This window comes from Danio rerio, chromosome 24 (assembly GCF_049306965.1).
Source record: "Danio rerio strain Tuebingen ecotype United States chromosome 24, GRCz12tu, whole genome shotgun sequence".
Classification (NCBI taxonomy): Eukaryota; Metazoa; Chordata; class Actinopteri; order Cypriniformes; family Danionidae; genus Danio; species Danio rerio.
In genome coordinates, this window is record NC_133199.1 from 1,105,338 (window position 1) to 1,129,969 (window position 24,632).

At 35.8% G+C, this 24,632-nt stretch overlaps 2 protein-coding genes and 1 long non-coding RNA gene across 7 annotated transcripts in view; 1 reads left to right on the top strand and 2 right to left on the bottom strand.

Annotated features, from left to right (window-relative positions):
• Window positions 1-1,751: 1,751 nt before the first annotated feature.
• Window positions 1,752-9,903, bottom strand: ralaa (v-ral simian leukemia viral oncogene homolog Aa (ras related)). Of its 2 annotated transcripts, none has more exons than XR_012399092.1 (5): window positions 9,663-9,872; window positions 7,937-8,172; window positions 5,250-5,458; window positions 2,865-3,791; window positions 1,752-2,574 (listed from the first exon to the last, which is right to left on the bottom strand). XR_012399092.1 is itself a non-coding variant. In NM_201018.1 (5 exon segments), coding segments are annotated over 4 exon segments (621 nt in total). In that variant the 5' UTR covers window positions 8,051-8,172; window positions 9,663-9,903; the 3' UTR covers window positions 1,756-2,153.
• med1l (mediator complex subunit 1-like) lies at window positions 9,384-23,141 on the top strand. Of its 4 annotated transcripts, none has more exons than XM_073940393.1 (17): window positions 9,384-9,913; window positions 11,031-11,131; window positions 12,393-12,465; window positions 12,553-12,607; window positions 15,051-15,183; window positions 15,285-15,313; window positions 15,454-15,525; window positions 16,606-16,680; window positions 16,776-16,852; window positions 16,939-17,004; window positions 17,734-17,845; window positions 18,043-18,167; window positions 18,746-18,861; window positions 20,038-20,236; window positions 20,772-20,873; window positions 21,692-21,794; window positions 22,806-23,141. In XM_073940393.1, exons 2-17 carry the CDS (start codon window positions 11,042-11,044, stop codon window positions 23,059-23,061), a joined length of 1,683 nt encoding a protein of 560 aa, XP_073796494.1. In that variant the 5' UTR covers window positions 9,384-9,913; window positions 11,031-11,041; the 3' UTR covers window positions 23,062-23,141. The 4 variants fall into 4 exon arrangements, with proteins under 4 accessions (XP_073796494.1, XP_073796492.1, XP_073796493.1 ...); XM_073940391.1 differs by having other exon boundaries at window positions 9,452-9,963; XM_073940392.1 differs by having other exon boundaries at window positions 9,699-9,998.
• Window positions 12,918-24,632, bottom strand: part of si:dkey-192l18.12 — a 79,545-nt gene continuing 67,830 nt past the window's right edge. Inside the window, exons 4-8 of the long non-coding RNA XR_012399645.1 lie at window positions 19,998-20,323; window positions 15,441-15,568; window positions 15,256-15,305; window positions 15,024-15,178; window positions 12,918-13,086 (exon numbers count right to left, since the gene is read on the bottom strand). This is a non-coding gene — a long non-coding RNA (si:dkey-192l18.12). The remainder of the gene's footprint in view (window positions 13,087-15,023; window positions 15,179-15,255; window positions 15,306-15,440; window positions 15,569-19,997; window positions 20,324-24,632) is intronic.

A 24,632-nucleotide genomic window follows, 5' to 3' on the forward strand; every position in this document is an offset into this window, starting at 1 on the left:
GCTTGCAACTGTTTAATTAATTAAACGAGGAGGAACGTCGAAGTTTGACAAACTAGTGTGACGTCAGTACTCAGGCTGCCTAGTTTGTGTATTTGTACAAAATAAAAGTTCAACAGTGGCTTGAGTTGTATACATCGTGTTTGCCCTGAAACCCCTCCAGCGGGGAGTTTGAGGTACGGTGGGTAACTTGATAAAAACTGGACCCACCGTGAGCTAATGTGAAGAACTGTATTGTCATTAACTAACACAACCTTATTGTAAAGTGTAACCAAAAAGCTTATAAACTCGGAATTGTGAGAAGTGCAAATGTCAAATTACTATATATTATTATTATTATTTGTAAAATAAAATGATTAACTTAGGAGTTGTGAGGTGCAAAAAATAAAGTATCTAAAAAAGCCTCTATTGGAAAGGAAATTGTGAGGGAAATAGTAAGATATAAGATGTGATTACCTTCTTTTTGTCTTGTGGTGGAAATGGGTTTCCATAAATGCCTGCTCACACCAAGAACCAGAACTATATTTCAGTCCACATAATCAAAAATGTGTGCATGCCCCTTTAAATGCCAGAGCTCTGCAAATCAAGATTCTGATTGGCTGTTGATGTTTTTAATCTCTACCATTATAGATGTTTTTATTCCTTGACATTAAAGATGGCGTTAAAGGGACAGCTCACCCCACAAATGAACATTTACTCATTATTTACTCACCCTCTTGTGGTTTCAATCGTGTACGAGTTTCTTTAGTCTGTTGAACACAAAAGAAGATATTTTGAATAATGTTGGAAACCTGTAACCATTGTCTTCGATGGTAGAGAAAACAACTACTATGGAAGTCAATGGTTACAGGTTTGAACATTCTTTAAAATATCTTCTTTTGTGTTCAACAGAAGAAAGAAACTCAAAAAGGTTTTAAACCAGTGAGAGTAAACGAGAACAATCTTCAGTTCTGTGGGAACAAGACTCAATATAGTTTATCAATATAGTTACGCAACAATTCAGCAGGCCTGTTTGATCTGTTGTTGTGATTCTACAGTTGCCATGGTAACACTACAACTTCAGCAGGCCTGTTTGATCTGTTGTGTTGATTCAACAGTTGCTATGGTAACACTACAACTTCAGCAGGCCTGTTTGATCTGTTGTGTTGATTCTACAGTTGCTATGGTAACACAACAACTTCAGCAGGCCTGTTTGATCTGTTGTGCCGATTCTGCAGTTGCTATGGTAACACTACAACTTCAGCAGGCCTGTTTGATCTGTTGTGTTGATTCTACAGTTGCTATGGTAACACTACAACTTCAGCAGGCCTGTTTGATCTGTTGTGGTGATTCTACAGTTGCTATGGTAACACAACACCTTTAGCAGGCCTGTTTGATCTGTTGTGGTGAAAAAGTGATTGACAGGTGGTAATCTGTGTGTGTGTGTTTATAGGTAAAACATAGACCTTGCGGGTCAGGTAGTTGAAAAGGTAGGCTACAAATAATAAATTCGTTATAAATAAATAAATTATTCCTAAAAAATTAATTCACCTCTGCCTATGACGACGATGCCATCGTCCATCGCGATGTTTCACATTAGACATCGTACGATGCCAAATTGGTCGACATCGCCCAACCCTAATGAACACACAATAACATTATTTATTTATTTTACAGTGGATCTAATTGCACTATAGCTGCAGATACGACATTATTTTTGATCCCATAACTGCACCCTTGATGAGCATTTGAAAGAGAGGTGACTGAATCAAACATTTCTGCCGTCTTGTTCATCTCTATTTATTAATCCGACACTGGATCACCCAAGACTGATGTCAAAACACAGCCATTAAACTCAAAGAGGTGGCCTGACAGCCCGTAAAACAAACATCTGACACGTGAATAAAATAAAAGAGCTCTCGGATCTGCGTGTTGCGCAGGAGCTTTATGGAAGCGAGTCCACACAGACCGGCCGAGTCCTGCGCTTCTGGACAATATTACCGAATAAAAGACACTCTACCGCATCGATCTAAGAGTTCAGACTGTCCTGGTCCTTCGGAGAAGCCCACATCTGACACACAAACAGCAGGAGACACCGCAGATGAGGATTACTGGCAGCAGAAACAGAGAACATACACATACATCTGCCAAACGGAGAGAGAAAACCAGCACGGACACTATAAAATGCAGCATCGCTCGCGGATTCGCTTGGCCAGACTTTTCCTCTTCTTCTTGCCGTTCTTCTCCTTGCTGTCCTCCATCTTCCTGGCGCGGATTTCCCTCATGAGGTCGAAGAAAACCTGCAAACAAAACCGCACGGCATCTTGGAGAACGATTGGCTTCATGAAGAGTCCAAACACTTAGTTCTATCAGCAGGAGAAATAGTCTGAGATATAATAACTGTAGCCCAAAAAGTGGAGATGTACAGTTGAAGACAAAATTATTATCCTGAGACATTTTAATTTAACTTCAGCAGGCCTGTTCGATCTGTTGTAGTGATACTACAGTTGCTATGGCAACACAACAACTTCAGTAGGCCTGTTTGATCTGTTGTAGTGATACTAAAGTTGCTATGGCAACACAACAACTTCAGCAGGCCTGTTTGATCTGTTGTAGTGATACTAAAGTTGCTATGGCAACACAACAACTTCAGCAGGCCTGTTTGATCTGTTGTAGTGATTCTACAGTTGCTATGGTAACACTACAACTTCAGCAGGCCTGTTCGATCTGTTGTGGTCATACTACAGTTGCTATGGTAACACACCAATTTCAGTAAGCTTGTTTGATCTGTCGTGGTGATTCTACAGTTGCTATGGCAACAACTTCAATAGGCCTTTTTGATCTGTTGTGGTGATTCAACAGTTGCTATGGCAACAATTTCAGTAGGCCTGTTTGATCTGTTGTGGTGATTCTACAGTTGCTATGGTATCACCAATTTCAGTACACCTGTTTTGTCTGTTGTAGTGATACTACAGTTGCTATGGTAACACAACTTCAGCAGGCCTGTTTGATCTGTTGTAGTGATACTGCAGTTGCTATGGTAACACAACAACTTCAGTAGGCCTGTTTAAACTGTTATGCTGATTCTACAGTTGCCATGGTAACACAACTTCAGTAGGATTGTTTGATCTGTTGTGCTGATTCTACAGTTGCTATGGTAAGGCAACAACTTATTTTTCTAGAATAAAAGCATTCATTTATTAATAAATTTTAAGCTCAATATTGGTTTTGTTTTCAAATATAATTGAGCAGCTTCAGGAGTACAGTCTAGTTTCTCTCTGTTTCTCTCAGTGTTTATATAGAAATGACAGAAATCAAGCAATTTCGAGATCAAGCAATTAATAAAGAGATGTGTACATATTTGTGTATATTTTCACAGCAAAACCATAAAAGAAATACTTTGAAATTTGCTGTTTATTTTGCAAGAACTCATCAAAACTAATCAGTTTAGCTGCAGAAAATCTAAATTCAGCAAAATCCTGGAGGGACGGATTAATAAATTAGATGTCATTTAAATAAACATGTAAATCTGATTTACTGAAGCAGGTATTAAACAAACTAACATTACAGAAAAAGTTAAGTCCCTCGATCAATGTATAATTGGCACTCTGGTGTACTGATGCTGTTTTGTGGTGCTGACCTTGTCTACATTGGCGCGGGTCTTAGCAGACGTCTCCACGTAGCAAACACCCCACTGATCCGCTCTGGCTTTGGCCTCGTCGGCGCTCACTTGTCTTCTGTCCTCCAGGTCAGATTTATTTCCCACCAAAAGAAAGGGCACGTTTTCATCTTCCTTCACCCGCAGGATCTGCTCTCTGAGGACAGAGAGAAACGCTGGGGTCATGTTGTGCCACAAAGAGCACTTACACTAAAGCAACTTCATGTTTTATTATAACTAACTAACTAACTAACTAAATTAATTAATAAATTAATGAATTAGATAGATAGACAGACAGACAGACAGACAGACAGATAAAATAATAGTAATAAAAATAAATCAAACTAAATGAATAAAAAAATCAAACAAAACATAAAATATGTATTTAATTTCTATATTTTAAATAAATGTAACTAAAACTAATGCAATAAATGACCCGTTTCTCTGAGGATGGAGTGAAACGCTGGGTTCAAGTTGTGCCATATACAAACATTTACACTAAAGCAACTACAAATGTTTTATAGTAAATATAAATGATAAAATATAAAATATAAATAGATAGAAAATTAAATAAACAGAAATAAACAGATAAATAAGTAAACAAATAAATTTTTTAAATAAATTTAACTGCAAAAATATTCCCACAGAAGCAAATAAATTGTATTATTCTAATTAATTATGTAATAAACAAACTTAAAAAAATATATTTAAGAAATGACCTGCATACTAAAAATGTTTAAATAATTAAAAATAAAAACATAAATGAAAATTATGAATAAAATACAAGTTAAAAGGTAAAAATAAAATAAATATTTAAAATATATAATAATAAATTATATATATATATATATATATATATATATATATATATATATATATATATACATATATATATATATATATATATAAAAAATATACACACACACACACATATATACACACACACACACACACACACAAATATACAAATATATATTTGTTTATTTTAGGCAAATTTAACTAATAAAATAACTTAATAAATGACCCGCATTATCTGCTCTCTGAGGATAGAGAGAAATGGCATGTTCATGTGCCACATATAACACACAACAACATAACATACAGGGGTGGAGAACAAAGGAAAAGTACAATAATGCACTCCAGTCCATTCCATTTTTTGATTAAATAAATCCTAAATTAATGCACTCCACACGGCAGTGTTTCTAGTAATTCCCTCTATAAATTACTCCTTAGTTAAAATAAGAGTTTTCTCAGTTAATATAGTCTAAAATCATGTTTATTCCAGTAATCTAAAGCTGAATATTCAGCATCATTACTTTACACTCCAGTGTGAAATCATAGTTCATTTAAATTGTAAGATAATTTCACAAATATTACTGTATTTTGACATAAACACATCCTTGGAGAACAGAAGAGACATACACAAATGCAGATCGACTAGACTAAGCCACTTGTTGGCATCTGCAATAATCAACCACTGCAACCAAAGCTTAATACAATTAGACAAAAAAAAAAAGGATCACAGCATGAAAAGACGCTCTCATCAATTTAAGAGCAACTTTTAGAGTCTGAAATCAATGCTGCTCTTTTAAATAAGCCCAGAGCTGTAAATCACCTGAAATCCGCAGTTGCTGCAAAAGACTCTAGTTCAGTGATGGAGAAAACGCAGAGGAATCCCTCCCCGCTGCGGAAATAATTATCCCGAATCGCAGCGTAATCCTCCTGTCCGGCCGTGTCCAGGATATCTATCTGAACCTCCTCTCCATCCAGAACCACCTTTTTCCTGTAGCTGTCTGCTTTCGTGGGCTCGTAGTCCTCCACAAACTGAGGGAAAACACAGAGGAAAAGTGATTAGGGAGTAATTAGAGACAAGATGATGATAATATTAGGGGGAAGATGATTAGGGTTAAGCAATAATAAATCAATAAATAAATAATACAATCGAGAGATTAAAATGATCATGGAGGTTAAACTGATTAGAATTTAATATACATAGATATATATATTAAAATGTTGAAAACAAACATTATATTTGGGATGTTTGGGAGTCTTTGATTTATCGAAAAAAAAAAAAGTCTAAATTAAAGTCTTTAATAAAACATTTCGGGAAGTTTCGGGAATAAAAAAATCTGGAAATTAAGGTGATGACGGAGATTAAATAAAATAAAACGTTGACAATAAATATTACATTTCAAAACAATCTACAGAAAAATGTTGAGAATAAACTCATTAAATTAGAAAATAAAGACATGATGTTTTGAGAAAAACAAATCTTAACATTGATAAAAAATATCTTGAGATTAAAGAGATAATCCAGATTAAATGCAATTAATTGTTGAGAATAAACATTAAATTTCAAGAATAAAAAATAAATGTGTTTTGGTAAAAAAAAAGTCTTTAAATTTTGAAAAAAAAAAAATCTAAATAAAATGTTGAGAATAAACTCTTTAAAAATTATAATTAAAGTAATTACTTACTCCCAGGGTCATTTTATATCTTTGTTGAAATTTAGCCGAACCATATTGGTGTTTCGTAACATCTAGTTTTTAGGGGTGAGTTGTTATTCCAGCGCTCAACCCCCAATCTGGGGGACCAGGACATACACACACTACAGACCGTTTAGCTTACCCAATTCCCCTATAGCGCATGTGGTTGGACTGTGGGGGAAACCGGAGCACCCGGAAGAAACCCACACCAACACGAAGAGCACATGCAAACTCCACTCAGAAACACCAACTGACCCAGCTGGGACTCGAACCAGCGACCTTCTTGCTGTGAGGCCACAGTGCTAACCACTGAGCCACCGTGTCTCTCAATAAGAACTAATTATGTTGAAAAAAAATCATAAAACTTTGAGAAAAAAACTCGAGATTAAAGTGATAATGGAAATAAAATAAAGTGTTGAGAATAAACTTTATATTTTGACAATAGAAAAATCGATGAGTTTTGGGTGAAAAAAGTATTTCAATTTAGAGAATAAACAAAATCTACATAAAATGTTGAGAATAAACTCATTAAATGGTTTTGAAAAAAATTAAATCATTACACCTAGAATAAAAAGGTGTGAAGTGCAGTTCAGTTCAGCAATTAATAAATAAATCATACAATCTCGAGATTAAAGTGATCATGGAGATTAAACTGGTTAAATTAAAAAAGAAAAATCATGGTAAAATAAAATGTTGAGAAAAAACTTTATATTTGGGATGTTTTAGGAGTCTTTAAATTGAGAAAATAAATAAATAAAATGTTGAACATAAATCATTATTATGACTAAACTAAAATCATTAAATTGAAAAGGAAATGTTGAGATTAAAGTGATGATGGAGATTAAATAAAATTAACTATGGATAAAATGAATAAATTTACATTTATGGAATAAAATTTGATGTATTTTTAAGTGAAAAAATGTCTTTAAATTGAGGAAAATATATCTAAATAAAATGTTGAAATAAAGTAATTAAATAATTAAATAAATAAATTAAATAAATAAAAAATTAATTCATTAACCTTATAGAAAAAAGGTGTGAAGTGCAGTTTAGTAATGGATAAATAAATATTACAAAACAAATAATCTTGAGATTACAGTGATAATGGGGATTAATGACAGTTCAAATATATATACATAAACCAGAATTATTAGCCCCCTTATATATTTTCCCCCAATTTCTGCTTAACGGAGAGCAGATTTTCTCCAACACGTCTGATCATAATAGTGTTAATAACTCATCTCTAATAACTGATTTATTTTCTCTTCTCCATGATGACAGCACATAATATTAGACTAGATATTCTTTAAGACACTAGTGTTCAGCTTAAAGTGACATGTAAAGGCTTCACTAGGGTAATTAGGGTAAAGTTAGGGTAATTGGGTAAATCCTTGTATAACAGTGATTTGTTCTGGAGACAATCCAACACTAATATTGCTGAAGGGGTGAATAATATTGACCTTAACATGGGTTTAAAACAATTAAAAACTACTTTTATTCTAGCCGAAATAAAACAAATAAGACTTTCTCCAGAAGAACAAATAGGAAATACTGTGAAAAATGTCTTAGCATTTGGGAAATATTTGTGTATAACTATATATACACGCAATTAATGATGATTATTTATATATTCAGTCAAAGAATGTTGTATTCCCTTTAGTGTGTAAACTACAATATTGAGCCTCATCTTGACTTCACAAAAATGAATCAAAATCGCAATCACAGTATCTGTCGAAAATAAATCAAAATTAACAGTAAGATATTCACAATAAGATCATCCTTCATCTCTAGTGTAAAATGCAGAGATCCTCCTCACCTCATCATACATGAACTGCAGTGTCAGAGCAGATTTTCCCACACCGCCACTGCCCACCATGATCACCTTGTGGAGAGCCAGCGAGTTCTGCCCTTTGGGCTTCGCTGCCGCCATGATAACAGGAGATCGAGCAGGACTGAGCGGAGAGAGTCAGGGTACCAGGTCAAAGGTCAGTGAAGCCAGGGGTCAAGGTGGGAGTTTGACGGAGAGAAGACCATGCACTGCCCCAATTGTACCTGGATAAGATGGATAGTCTGGTTATTTAATATTCTACTTATAGTCTAGACATAAAACAAGAGGATGCTGTAATAAATCACACAGACACGTCTTAAGCATGTGCAGATTATTATAAATAAATGCAATAAATCACGAGCCGCATACACAGCTGAAGTCAGAATTATTAAACCTCCTGTTTAATCACAATTCTTTTATATTTCTTCCACAACTTCTGTTCAACGGAGATGGGATGTTTTTAAACACATTTCTAAACATTATTGTTTTAATAACTACAAGTGAAAACGCTGGTAAATAAAAACATTGAAGCTAAATAAAAATAATAATAATAATACAATTAAAAAGACATAATTAATGGAATAAAACTTAAGCTAAACTATAAAAATAAAAGCTAAACTATAAAAATAAAATATAATTCACATTATGAATACTAAACTACTGTAAAAGCTCTGTTATATAAAACAAATTAAAAGTTGAACAGAAATAAATAATAATCCTAATATAAAAAAGTAAAAGGACATAAAACTACAGAAATAAAGCGTACGCTGAAATAAATCTCCTTCAAACTCAAAGTATGAATAATTACTGAGGGAGAGCGGTGGTCTGGGCGGGGCTACAGTGACTGACAGCTGCTGACATATCAACACATCAAAGCAAAACAAAGATCTGAAACAGGATCCTCAGGCTGCAAATGTGACTGTGCTGGAGCACAAACACAACTTAAATACACTGTTCATATTTACAGCATCTCACATTATAACGACAGCAGATCTATCTAATTACACTAAGAGGAGTAACAGATGAAGAATGAGGATGAGGAGGATAATCTAAGAGATGTAAGGAATGAAGGATTCATCACATACACACACATGACTGTGGGTGTGTGTGTGTGTGTGTGTGTGTGTGTGTGTGTGTATGTGCACATTATATATGCATGTATGTATGGATGGATGGAGAGGGATGCTAGGGTTGGGTCTCCTAACACCACAACAACACCACCACACACACACACACACACACAGACACACACACAGACACACACACACAGACACACACACAGACACACAATAATCATAATTCTGCTGACTTTAACCATGGGTTTAGGAACATTTTAACCCAATTTGCTGTTTATTTTATGCCATTGTGATGATAATCGTTAGTCAAAATCAAAATACCATGGTATTATCATCTGTTACTATGGTATCTGTACTTCTGGTGAGGGTCATTGGTACTGTTTGTTTTCTCTCTCACACACACACACACACACACACACACACACACACACACACACACACACACACACACAAATATAACGTTACATACACTAGCTGTCCGGCTAGCCTTCATCGCACACTCTCCTATCATATGTTCTCTATGATAACAGTTAGCTTTCATTTATTAGCATCCAGTCAGGATTTCATATGAGAACAAATCACGACATTAATAAGGACACCGGTAAAATCTCCGTCTTGACAGCTGTGTTTGCTCGTACCTTTGTGTCTGCTCGTTCAGCTAAAGGTAATCCAGAAACACAAGGACTCCCGGGAAGCTGAGATTCCTGTCACTGCATCCCGAAAAACGCCACCGGAACCGGCCTCGCTGCCCTCAGACTGCACTTCCGTCTGGGATCGCCGTGATCTTCGGTGTGTCGGCGGCAGAAGCTCACAGATCACGGGTGTGGAGCTGATGAGGATCCCGATAGGCGGGTCACATGGATCCGTTTCGGTTTTCCATGCAGGCAGGGTAGGGAAGCGCGCACGGCGGTCTGCGCATGCGCGCGCGGCTCCCTCCCGGTAAGTCTAGAAGGGATACAGCTGCGGACGCTCACGTAAATATAACCGAAGTTTATTTTAAAAATATGCAATATGCATTTATCTATGACTGCTGGTAAACTTAAGAGCACAACAATTCAATTATCAGTGCAGTATAACATGTCTGCTGTATTTTATAGTCTTTGATATAGCATGATGTTTGTGACAATGTACAGCGATATTAATATAAATTATATATATATATATATATATATATATATATATATATATATATATATATATATATAATATAAATTTATATATTTATACATATATATATATATATATATATATATATATATATATATATATATATATATATATATATATATATATATAATATAAATTTATATATTTATACATTACTGTGAGCGTTAGGATGGGGTACGCGTTAATAAAATACAATTTAACAAATAGTTTAAAAAATAATAAGAATAATTCTCGGTGTAATTATCGTTATTTACATTATTGTAAATTATTGTTTACATTATTGTTATTTACATTATTGTGATGGTTGGGGTTAGGGGTGGACGCTAATAAAATACAATTAATGGACAATTTATTCAATAAAAATCGTTAACTTCCGGCCGCGGCTGTATCCCATATCGCAACACCTCCCGCCTCCAGATTCTCGAGCGCGCCCGCTAATTAGAGTCAATTAGAAGATAATTAGCCTCAGAAAAGTAGATATAAGTTTGAATATTCATTTTCATTTGGTTATCTCGAAGTGATGAGTTCTTAATCTTCTGACATAAGTCTAGAACAGCAGTCTGAACGTATTTAAGAAAACAAAATGGAGTTCAAGAGCGAGCGCGGTAACGTCTAATGAGCGATGACAAAATGTCGTTATTTGTTATTGGCTTGTGAGGGTTATACAGTAGTTAGGGGTTATAGTTATTTTAAACGGTTGTGTGATAAATTATTTAGCTACTGCTATAAACATTTTATAATATCAGTTTCGTTACAACATAAATTAAAGCAGGTTAAAAAATAACGAGATTAAAATGTCTTCCACACGAGATATGACATGTTAGTTTTTTACTCCATAGGTCCTGTATGCATGAAGACCAAAACTTTAATGTCTGAATTAAAGTCCAAATATGCTGAGAAATCTTGGAATGAGTCATTCCAGCTGGTACGGAGATGTATGGTAAGAAACATTTAGATATGTTCTGCGCTTCTCCACTCATTATTTTCTGTCACGTGATTAGTATTGAGATCTGAATTACAAAAAAACCTTAAATGCTGTCAATTTTACAAACGTCTCAAAACAATAATGTCAAAGTGTTTACATGACACCGTCCATTTAAACAACAATGACATAACAACGATTGATGGGAGAACTAAAATAAAATAAATACTAATTATAATGCTCTTTCTTCAAATGAAAATGTAGTTATCATCTTATCACACAGCCCTACTGGAGTTTTGTTGCCAAAAGAATAAACCTCCAGTAGGTCTTCTAGAAAGCAGGTTTAAGGACCTGAACCTCAGTTTTCAGAACCAAAAATAGTTAACTTTCACAGTATGTAACGATAGTAGCTTATTTACTGAATTTAACCTTCTCATAATCTGCCGTTAAAAATAATAAACCTATACAATAACCTGCAATCATTAACCTTTATATAGTTCAGCTAATCTTTCATTTATACTTGGCATCTAAACAAACTGTTTAATGCGTGTTATCACTATTAGTAAATAAAATAACTTACTTAAAGGGACAGTTCACCAAAAACTTAATGCGAACTTATTTAAAAAAAAAAAAAAAATATATATATATATATATATATATATATATATATATATATATATATATATATATATATATATATATTAAATAAATATAAAATAGTAGGAAAGTTTCTGGCTTTTCCCCCCAAAATAAATCTTGTTGTCTGTTCAACAGAATAAAGAAACTCAAATGTTTGGAACGAATGCACGATGAGTAAGTGATGGCAGCATTTTCAGTTTTGTGTGAACCATCCCTTTAACATCAAGATTATAAAACTATGCACCAATAGGGGGCGATAAGCACTAAGAATGTGTGTAAAAAATAAACATACACATACAATGTCGTATGGCGGTCAGTAAGGGTCAATTATTGCACATTAGCCAAACCCTGGATCACCCTCAGACATTTGCCATTATCTGCACACAAAACCCTTCAAATCTGATCCAGATGTGGAGCTTAAGACTGCATAAATCAGTGCCAAACAGCAGGTCTCTCTCCACAAAGATGATTAAATCTGAGTTCCTCCGAGCAGCTGTAAGGTGCATAATGCTATTTGTTGGTTGGAAAATCACTGGAGGCTACGCTTGGGTTATATTTTAGTCTGCGAAAGTCATCCCTCAGGGATTTTCTGCATTTTTCTGTGGCGAAATAAGCAGGTGAGGAAGATTTGTCTTCACAGGAAAAAACACGAGACGGCAGAGTTTGTGAACCAATCGCAAAATGTCTGCAGAAGATCAACGAGGCGCTCAACGGTGAGGGATTTTTTTAATTGAACTATCATAGTTATCAATAAAAATGTCAGTCTTTTACAGTTTCCTGGTTTTGTGTGTTGTGTGTAGTGTCGTCCTCCGCAGCAATGGTGTCCAGACTAGAGATGATCGCCAAACAAAGAGGGTTTGAACTTTTCCTACGTGGAGATATTGCACTGTATAAGAACATTTTGTTTTTATTCTATCACCATTTTCATCTATGAAGTACTCTTTATTTATCGAGATTAGTATTTTGTTCATTGAATAACTGTTGGAGATTCCTTTGCATGACCCCAGTGTTTTGGGGGCCTGAAAGAGCTAACACTACAGTTTCTGCAGGTGTCACAATTAAGACGTCTTTTTAGGCCATTATGAATGAAATTTTAAACTTGAACAGGGCTAAATGCTAAGGATTTTTTTCGAATATCTGTTTCGGATGCTTTCTGGATGCCTACCTAGGGAGGTTTCCAGGCAGGAGGCCTCGGGTAAGACCCAGGACACGCTGGAGGGACTATGTCTCTCGCCTGGCCTGGGAGCGCCTCGGGATCCCCTCAGAGAAGCTGGAGGAACCATCTGGGGAAAGGGAAGTCTGGGGTTCTCTCCAGAGACTGTTGCCCCCACCACCTGGCCCCCAAAAAGCAGATGAAAATCAATGAAAGATTTTCACTTGCTCTATCAAAAAAATGACTAATTAAATTCATTTAGTAATAATTTTTGACTATTTTTATTATTACTTTTTAAATATATCCATTCACAAATCCTATAACCCTTACCAAGAATAGAATAAAACATAGCTTTCAATTATTTCTACAACAATAATAATTTAATAATAATAATAAAATATATATATATATATATATATATATATATATATATATATATATATATATATATATATATATATATATAGGTCAGTATCCTCAGCAGTAAATAAATGGAGAACCTTTAAGCAAATGTTACTGTAAGGAAAGTAATTAAATGCTATTTTTAAATAAAGTTAAAAGTTTTTTTTGAGATTGATTGTATGGGTGTTAATGGCCAGATTGGGTAGCTATACATGAACAAAGGGAAATTAAGACATTTTAAGACCTACAACACATCATTTCAGTAGATTTAAGACTTTTTAAGGCTTAAAATTGAACTTTTGAGATTCAAGACTTGAGACAGTGCGGATACCCTGGGTTTTAAAGTGCAACTTTTTGAAAACAACACCATTCTTGCCTTAATACATAAACATAAAAGTAACATCAACTATTGGACTGGCTTGCAAAATACAATTTTAATCTTACATGTAAGTCTTACAATTTAAAATATGCGAATAATTTTGATAGTGTTGTAAACGTTCAAGCTTTAGCACGCTATTGTTTAAACATACAGTACACCCTCAACCTGCAGATGTTTAGTTTAATGCAGTATTATTTGTATTCTTCAAATTTCAGAAAATGTATTTATTTACTTGGGAAACCTGTTTGATTGCAGTCACTGTTTTTCCTAATTTAGCTTAACTGCTTAGAAGTAATTGCTCAAATGTGACCCGTGTCTTTAGTTGCATGAGTATATATGTACAAAAAAGCAAAATGTAAAGGCAGCAGTACCAAAGCCTTGAAAATATCCAAATTTATTAAAAGGCTATCAGATAGTGTGACATTTGGGCACATTAGCTCTTCATTAGATAAACTCAACTAATGTGTCTCTCTTTAAACAAATATATTACTAATATAAATATTAGAGTTTACAGTGTTCAACATATGAGCTCACGCCTCACAAATCTCTCAATTACATTAATTATTATCGAAATAAAGCTTTACAATATTATATTTGTGTGTACCCTGCTGAAAAATCCAGCTTAAACCAGCCTAGGCTGGTTGGCTGGTTTTAGCTGGTTGACCAGGCTGGTTTTAGAGGGGTTTTTGCCACTTCCAGGCTGGTTTCCAGCCATTTCCAGCCTGGTCTTAGCTGGTCAGGCTGGGAGATGACCAGCTAAAACCACCTTGACCAGCCTAGTCAAGCTGGGAGTCCAGCCAAAATCAGCTAAATCCAGCTTAAACCAGGCTGGTCAAGCTGTTTTTAGCTGGATTTGGCTGGTAATTTTTCAGCCTGACCAGTTAAAACCAGGCTGGAAATGGCTGAAAACCAGGCTGGAAATGGTCAACCAGCTAAAACCAGCCAACTAGCCTAGGCTGGTTTAAGCTAGATTTTTCAGCAGGGTATACTTTAGATTAGTCTGTGCCGAAGCCGAATCTAACACAATACCTTATTATAATGGTCCAAAATTAGTACAACCACATTTATATGTTAGGAAAAAATTTCAGGAGAATTTTTTCCCAGTACTTTGCATGAATTTAATTGCATTATCTTTCTATTTCTAAAGATGTTCGGTGACTAAAATATTATTTTAATACAAATATACGTTTAATAAATCTGTTTTGCTCAAATGCACTAAAATATATGACCTATATGGACTGAGAAATGGATGAAAACATTTCATTTTAAAATGGGGCGCACTCCATTCATGTTGAGCACTGTATATCTCTGCAGATTGCTCTTGTCATTAATCTTACCATGTCCTGTTTTTCTTTTTTTTTTAGCTTGGGGTCCCACCTGAGCCCCACAGAGACGGTGTGTTACCTGACCGCAGACCTGTTTTATATCGAGGTGCTGCTGCTGCCGGGAGGACGAGTGGAGGATGTGAGGGTTGCTCATCACGGGGAAGCTCCTGTAGTGAGAGATCTACAGATTACCTTTTCAGAACGCACTGTATAACCTAGAGATGTGGCGGTGTTCATGTGTTACCTGTATAAACACTGTTTGTTTTGTTTTAGTCCAGCCCGTCACTCCTGCAGCTGTTAAGGTAAATAGAATTATTATTAATATATATATATATATATATATATATATATATATATATATATATATATATATATAATTTTATTTTTTTATTTTTTTTTATTTTAAAGAGTTGAAGCATGAATGTTTACCATTTTCCTACAGGATGAAACAATTTGAAGAGTTCTCCCTAAAGTTGGATGATCTTGCCTCATTTTACAACATCCCAGGAGACAGGTACTGCCTGATTATCAGGCAATCATTTGTATGTCTTAGGCTTCTGTGGTTATCAGATAATCTTGAGATGAACTGCTGAAGCTTTTATCATGATATACAGTATTATTACGATTGGATTAGATTCAACTTTATTGTCATTATACGTGTACAGGGCTGCGAAATGCAGTTTAGGTCTAACCAGGAGTGCAATAGCACCAAGTGCAGGATACAGGTCTCAGTTATAAAGTGCAATTACAGAAAAACTATGGTGATATTTATAGATGGATGTATTATGAACATTGTATGCAGGTTGTAATAACAATGAACAGAGATTTACAATAGATGACTATATGTACTGGTTGCTATTAATAATCAGAGGTATGCAGATAGATATGAACATGATTACAGATGTATATGTACAACTCAAGATCAATTAGTGCAACGAATGTGCTATTTTCATTGTGCAAATAATAAATAATGCAGTGTTTACGGGGATATTAACCTAAACTGCAAAAAAGACTTAACCAGTATAATAAATAAAAATAAATACGTAATGTATTGCTTTAGCTTTCAAACCAATTAAACTGTAATATTAAACAATAATTAATGCATTAAAATCAACAGTGAGAAAAATCTACATTTATAGTTAATTTAATAAAAACATAATTAGTTATTAATTCCTTTTAATAAAATGATTGACTTTTATTTTAATATGTTATGCAATAAATAAGAAAATAATATCAGCATTTTTAATAAATGCTTGAGTGGTTAAAATAACATTTAATTTTAAAGTTAAAATGAGCTTTAATTAGATTAAAGTTTAATTAAATTTAATTATTAACAAATGAACACTGAATTTTTGATGTCATCGGGCAGATTAACATGCAAAAAGAACATGGTTAACTCAATCAACATTAAATTGTCTATTGAGTTTTTATTAATTTGGTGCTGTGACGAACAACCACAAATACAACAATCTGAATATATTTTGAAGAGAGCACGATATCAATATTGAGCATAATCATTATCACAATATATTAAATATCTGCATATGTCCTATAATATTTTAACATTTCTCTAATTATGATTGTGTTCTGCCAGTGATGTGAAGATTAAAGTCTACAGCTCTCTTCGGCACCTGGAAACTGACCTCTTCAAAATATCCCATTTGCCAAGGTGTGCGAGTTCTCGCACTGAAAAACACACACACCCACACACACTTGCCATGTTTGAAGAGGAGTGTGTGATGTTGTGAATGTTATTTCTTGTAGATCTCTGAGAGAAAGTGACCTTCACATTGACCTCATTATGAACGGCAGGATTGGGAACGTGCAGTCTGGCAGAGAGGGTGCGCAGGGAACATTAAACCGTGTCTTCAGATCAGCGTGTTTGATCAGAAATATTCATTCGTTGTGTATATGTTCTTCCTCACAGGCTCACCAATGACCATCGAGTACTACATAAGTCCAGCAGATGCTCTCATGGGGCTGTCAAGCACCGGTATTAAAACAGATTTCATTTTCAGTGCATTTTATTTGAGTGTTTTATTAATTGTAAGTTTTAATTTTAGTTATTTTTTTTAAATAACATTTTGAATTTAATAAATAAAATTAAAGTGGTGAGGCACAATTAGTTTCTAGTATAAGAATCAGTATTTTAATTCACGATAGCCCCATCTCTGAAAGGAGATAATGGAAAAATACACTGTTCAATGCATTTACAAAGGCAAGTTGTTTTGTTTTTGGGAGAGTAGGTTATACACAAATTAATTTAAAACCTTTACAGTTTTGAATGATGTCTTGCATGTATCTGTATGACAAAAATAGAGATTTCATTCAGACTTAATGACAGCGAAGCCTTGTGGGATGTGATTGTTTTACAGCTTGCATCTAAAACTATTTGTATGCCTTACAAGATATATAGCTTGTGTTTCTATACATTATAAAAGGGGCAGGTGTATCTATCTGTTTAGTTGACATAACCTAGTTAAATTTACATGTAGTGCTGGATTTGAAGATCAGAATCATATCTGTATTATTGTGGTCAAATGTAAATGGGAACGTTTTCAGAAATCTGATAGCTGTGTGATTAGAGAAAGTATGAAGGGATCAGGTGTAAACATGCCTGTACTGAACTGTCACACAGTGGAGAGAGGCATAAGTGTGAAATGGGCTCAGTCATGCTCTGACATTTGTGTGTGTGTGTGTGTGTGTGTGTGTGTGTGTGTAGGAGAGGTCAGCGCTGGCCGTGTAGCTCTGGTGACGGCGGGCAGCACTGACTCCTCTCACAGACTGCAGATGGAGTCTCTGATCTCCTCTCCTCCTCAGGTCGACTCTTGCGGGTGAGCAGTGTTTAGACACTTTACTCATTTAGCCGTTTACTCTAAGTCGTTTAGTCGTTGTTCACCGTACAAAAGCTCTTTTAAAATCTTCACAATACTCTCTAACTCCAGTCAAGCAGATGAATGCTGCAATATTAGTTTTTCTCACAGTTATTTTGTCAGCCAATATGGAGTTTTGATTTTGTCCTGTGTTTTAGGTTTCCTGTGTTTCAGCCACTCACTGAGGCCTGTTCGCTGCTTCTCCCTGCAACCTTTCTGCTCAAACTACAGCCGCCGTTACCTGTGCTCACGTCCTTCATAGAGAAGATGGGCAAAATCACAGGTGCGTTATACGAGATATACAGATGAAGTCAGAACTATCAGCCCTCCTGTATATTGTTTTCCCCGATTTCTGTTTAACAGAAAGTAGATTTGTTTTCAACACATTTTAACCAATAGTTAATAAAACATTTCTAATAACTGATTCTTTTCTCTTTGCCATGATGACAGCACATAATATTAGGCTAGATATTCTTCAAGACACTAGTGTTCAGCTTAAAGTGACATGTAAAGGCTTCACTAGGGTAATTAGGGTAAAGTTAGGGTAATTAGGCAAGTCATTGTATAACAGTGGTTTGTTCTGGAGACAATCCAACACTAATATTGCTTTTATTCTAGACAAAATAAATCAAATAATACATTTTCCAGAAGAAAAAATGCATATTCAATGAAATGATGTCTTGATTGCTTATTTAAAATTTTGCAATACTATTAACACCAAACAAAATCCAGAAACTGGGGAAGTGCGGTGACAAGTATAACAGATTTACCCTATTCACCTGCAGCGTCTTGGGTTATGCATCATTTTCAAAGAGTATCCTGCATTTTTCCCCAAGTGCTCTGCTTTCTCTGATCCCCCAGATGGTGTTATAGCAGAGAAACCCCTGCAGGTGGAGCCGCTGCACAAACTACTCCTGAAGACCAGCAGAAAATACAACCCCAACACATCGTGCACAGACGGCCTGCAGTTTCTTGTGGTCTGTTTACAATCCAAACCCCTATAATCTGCACAAACAACTATGCTAGCCATGCTAATGCGAGACATTGCATGAACTGTTCTTCTGTTTGCTCGTAACTGACTACCATTGTTTGCATTGCATGTCCTTGCCATTATGTGCTGCTGCAAGAGGATTTGATTCATTTGTGCGTTTCTCTGCTTTGTATTTAAGTAAAATAATCAAAGTAGTCAAAAAAAACTTACTGCAATAGTCGCAATAAATTAAAACTAAAGCTACACAACACTAACAAGTCAATGAAATAAAAAAAAACTAACTGAAATAAAGAATAATAATTAGCAAAAGTAAAAATAAGATGCAATTTTACAACCAAACACCATTCGAGAGCATGACTACACTTTGCCAAACAATTTAAACACAAATGTAAACTAGGCACTAACTACATACATTATCTTTATTAATAAGTTTTAATAATTATTAAGAATTAAGTTTGTCTAAATTCTTTGCAATTTGCACTTTTTAAGTTGCATTTGTGTGTTTTGGGTTTAATGGTTATTCAAACTTTTAGCTGCTGTTAAACTACAATTACTAAAACTGAAAATCTATAAAAACTTAACAGAAATTATGTCTGCGCAATCCTGGGAAAATATGCAGTATTGTTATTGAGTGTTGCGATAACCAGGGTGTGAGTTACAGGCAGGATTGGGGGGGATTGACCTTCCTAATTAATGCTTGATCCCCTTGAAGTATGCCAAAACAAGCTGTATGGGGGTTCAGCCCTTTAACAGTGAGAAATGGGTTTCTCTGATCTGTATCTTAAGTCATAATATTAAAAATGAAAAGAATAGATAATATAAATAAACATTTGACCAGCCCATAGCGATTGCACACCATTGTGAAAGCATAATTATGGTAATCAGTCCATGCTGAAAAAAAAATCTACATTCTGACACCAGCAGCTCCAGAGCACTAAAAGCAATGTAAAACTAGATGCATAGTTTGACCTACATTAAGCTCTAACATGGTTCATCAAAGGTTATTGTCGATCAGAATGCAGTAAATATCCCTCAAAACACTCAAATTTAAGTTTCTTAACGAGTTAAATTTAAATAAATACATAAATTTAATGAACTGAAGCATGTATTAGACAAACTAACCTTGGTATTTACCTCGTCTGCTGTGTTCGATGTTTCTCAGCCGCTGCCTGGCTCTGAGTGCCACAGTTATGTGTTCCCCGGGGCCCAATGGAGCTGCGAGAACTGGAACGGAGCCCTGATGGATGCGGTGCCGTTCTCGCACCCGGGCCACGTCCCAGCTTTACTGGAGATCCTCCGCCATCAGTCTGCCATCAGCGTCCTGCTGGAGAGCTGCTTCAGCAAACACAGCCACAGCAGGGGTCAGTAATGCTGATTATTCACGCACTCGCTCCTCTGGCCTTCACACACTCATTTGCAGTAATATAAAACCGGGTTTGTTTGTGAATCTGGAAAAAAGGAGAACATTTTTGAAAATTGCCACAAGTGCTTGAATTTATTTGGTTTTTATTTGATGTATTTAAGTTGTCTGGAATTGTTTTGGCTCTCTTCATATTTCCTCCTATGCACTAATGTTCTCTTTGTGGCGTATTGAGTGGCAGACGTTGCAAAACAGAACGCACATTTTCAAAGCAGAATATCTGACTTAGGCTTTGATTTCAGATAAACAAGTATAACATATCTGAAGATATCTTATTTTTATGATGCAAAAGAGTCCATCTTAAAGCACCTTTAATGTATCTTACAAAGAAACACAATATAACCTTGCTCTCAAATGTGTCTCTACAATGAGCCCTTGAATGTGACTGTTTTGAACCTGGAAAGTGTTTGAAAGCTGATTGAATTTGAAGCTAGGCAAGCTGTGTGTGCACCCTGTTAATACCATCTGTCCTATAGATGCAGCTTTACTGTCTGAGCTGACATGTGAGCTGCTTCCAGAATCAGACCACTGCTTTTCCATCACATTCAGCCTCCATGAGAGCGAGCATCTGGCTGTTCGTAAGGACTCTTTACTCAAACTTATCCTTCAGGTTTTTAATGCAAACCGTAGAATATTTTCAGACAGGGCCTACAACTATTTATGACATTGGCTGGTGACTTATTAACCGTATACTGTATATGCTTATTTTTTTTACCAGCCGTAAAAACTAGATTTACATTATTTAATCAAAAACAGGCTGCATTGGTTTTGAAAATGCATCATTGCAATTATTATTAATTCTGACTTTTCCTTATTTAGTCAATGCATTCAATTATAAAACAATATCCCTACCAATCTATTTTTTAAAATGTGGTGTTTTATATATATATATATATATATATATATATATATATATATATATATATATATATATATATATATATATATATATATAATTTTTTTTTATTTTATTATTATTATTTTTTATTGATTATAAATACATGTCTTTCCATATGATTATTGCAGTAAACCCTACTGTGTTCTCAGGCATTTTTACAAATTAATAGTATAATTTTTATGCTTTTATTACTGTTGTATGAACCATTTTGAAGTTAAAAGTATTATATCCTAAAACTAACATGAATAAATATGCACGTGTTAAACTGTTTAAACCGTATACACCATAAAAGTTAATAGAAATTAAAAATCTCATTGGTTTTCTTTAAGTTAAAATAAATACAGGCTATGATTTAATATCTTATCAGTGCAGGCATCTGTCTTATTTTTAGTTTCCAGTAGATTAATTTATTGTTTTCTGTATTTCTTTTCCAATCATGAGCAAATGTTAATTATGATCACTTCTGGAAGCCAGTGCGCTGATTTGTTTCTGCTTTAGTTCATGTGGCGGTGGTGGACTCTCATCAGATGAGCTGCAAACTCCTCATGCCTGATTTTATGGATCACGAGCTGGATGAGTACATATCCAGAGTCCTCATGCGGTATGTACAGTACAACAAAAACGTCAAATGAACTTAAAAGGGTTCAGACACCCAAAAACAAACTCTAAAACACCCTCATGCTGATCCAAGGGGTGGCACTGTGGCTCAGGGGTTAGCACTGTGGCCATACAGCAAAGAGGTTGCTGGTTTGAGTCCTGGGCTGGTATATAACAAATATTATATATAATACAGTCATGCATATATTTATATACACTATGCACAGATATTCATTTTTCATTCAGCTTAGTCTCCTATTTATCAGAGGTCACCACACCGGAATGAACCGCCAACTATTCCAGCATATGTTTTACACAGCGGATGCCCTTTCAGCCACAACCCAGCACTGTGAAACATTCATATACACTCACACACACACACACACTCATACACTACAGCCAATTTAGTTGATCAATTTCCCTATAGCGCATGTTTAGACTGTGAGGTAAACCAGAGCACCTGGATGAAACCCATGCCAACACAGGGAGAACATGCAAACTCAACACAGAATGACAACTGACCCAGCCGGGACTTGAACCAGCAACCTTCTTGCTGTGAGGCCACAGTGCTAACCACTGAGCCACCATGTCACCCATGCACAGATACATATATATATATATTGTAAATATGAACTTCTTTTGAATGAAATTAATTGCAATTTAATTGTTTGACGGCACAAAAAATGTGTAGACAATCATCTACTGCACTTTTTACAGCCAAAAATTTGCCATATTCAAAACTGTAACTCGTGTTCTGGAAACATCCTCCGTTTAGGGCTGCACAATATCTCGATATCACAATGTGTGCACTGCAGTCGTCACATGGCAGTTTCTGCAAGGTTGAGTTCTGGTCAGCAGTGAAGAGTACAGTGTTATTTTACATTGGATTATTCAATACTGTAGCTGAATTTCTGACTTCTGCTAAAGCACTACATCTCTTATCATATTTATTTACGCTTGCAATTGAAACCTTTATTCCTCCCTTTGCTTTCTTTTGATTTGATTTTTTTTCCAGATGCATGTCCATCCCCATCACAATGAGGGCTGTATGCAGGAGAGTGGCCAGTCTGCGGACGCGTCCCGCACCAGTGTCAGACCCAGATGAGAGTGAGTGTGTCCCCGCTGCGGTTCAGGAGGACATCAGCGTTTCTCTTACTCCTGATTTCTGTGATAAAGCCAATACAGACGCGTTTGTTAACCCTTCCCCATGTGCCTCTCTGGGTGTCTATTCACACTGGGCCACCGCTGGACTTCCAGCAGAACTCGTGTAATCTCCTGCTTTTACTGTAGAGTTCACTTCATATCAGGGTTTTAGACTGAGGTTAAATAAAGGTATGTTATTTTAAAAGCATTCTTAAGGCAGTTTTCTCATTAATTGAGTTCATACATTGAGAAACGTCAATGTTGTTACTGCAAAATGACTAATTATAGCTCTTACCAACAAGAACATGCACCAACAATCAAGAATGCATTCAGGCTAGGCTTGGGCGGTATGCAAATTTTGATACAGTCAAACCTCCTCCCTATTTTACCTCAGTATTACCATGCATAATAAAAAATTATGAAGTAAGGCTCAGACAGCGTCACCGCACTGTTGGCTTGTGCCTAAACCGTTCAGAAACTGAATACCGTATATGCGACCTTAGGTTTGCAGTCACCTGTTTGTCTCGTTTGTATTAGAGATCAGCGTGGGACGCTCTCTCTCATTCATATATACACACACACACACGGAGAGCACCAAGCGGCGCACAGCATCACGTTCTCTCTCATTCACACACACACAAACAGCATCCACGTGGATGTGTGCGTGCTCGCTTGCTCGGGAGCGATATTGTTAGACCGCCCCCCCGCTCCCTTTTAAATTACACCAGAGTTGCCGATCGCTCCTGTGATTTATTCGGAAATTCATTCCCGGGCCGCAAGAAACGTGGTCGGGTCCCGCGGTACAGCAGTGGGACTGCAGACCCCTAGTTCGCATATACCACATCTCCCTTCTTCTTCAATCGAAACCGGAAATACTGCCAAACTGCAGAGGTTGTGTTCTTTTTCGAGATCAGGTCACTTGATGCGCAATTTGCCATCTTACCTCACATCTCTTCTCTCTCCTTCACACTATCCCGTGATGACAATCATGCATTTGTAAGCATTAAATAAATAATATTTAATATTTGTCTTCTATTTTAGTGCATTGTTTTTATGACGGCATAATAACGGTATTGAAACTGACACCGTTGCTATTTTTAAATCTCGCGGTATACCGTATAACCGGCCAAGCCTAATTCAGGCTTTACAATCCAAAAATGTTTTTATAATGGAAGTCAATGGAGCAAAACACCCACAAACACAACGAAAGGGGAGTCAATTTGAATACAGAAGGGTTGATTTTAAAGAGGGACCAAACACCTCCTCAAAAGCAGCAATGAAGGTTTAATATATCTGAAACCTCAAATTACACAACATCTCTATCTGACCTTTACGCTCTCTCTGAATCTCAGGTTTCACAGGCATTTCCAAATCCACAAATGCAAGGTTTTCTTCCTGTTTGGGGTGTGTGTGTGTGTGTGTGTGTGCCAGTCGGTGAAAGGAAGTTGATAGCGTTCTTGGGTTGCAGAGCGTTTGGCTGTAAAAAGTTTCCTCTGGCTTGGCATTTGACCCTGGTTGAGACGGCCAACACACACCGCTGGCTGATTGGTACCATGCAAAGCCAAACACACACACCCATCAAAAAACAGACGCTTAACATTTTCTCAAAGTGTGCTCCAAGATAAACAACTTGTGTGCAGTTCAGTGTGTTTCACAGAGGGATAATAAACGAATACATGATCAACAACAGCAACGCTAT

Coding starts and splice junctions, on each gene's coding strand:
- med1l (XM_073940391.1), top strand. CDS start 9,942: ATGCGCGCGCGGCTCCCTCCCG. Junction 9,964..11,030: donor GCGCGCGCGGCTCCCTCCCG/GTAAGTCTAGAA, acceptor TTTACTCCATAG/GTCCTGTATGCATGAAGACC. Junction 12,608..15,050: donor ATGATCGCCAAACAAAGAGG/GTTTGAACTTTT, acceptor TTTTTTTTTTAG/CTTGGGGTCCCACCTGAGCC.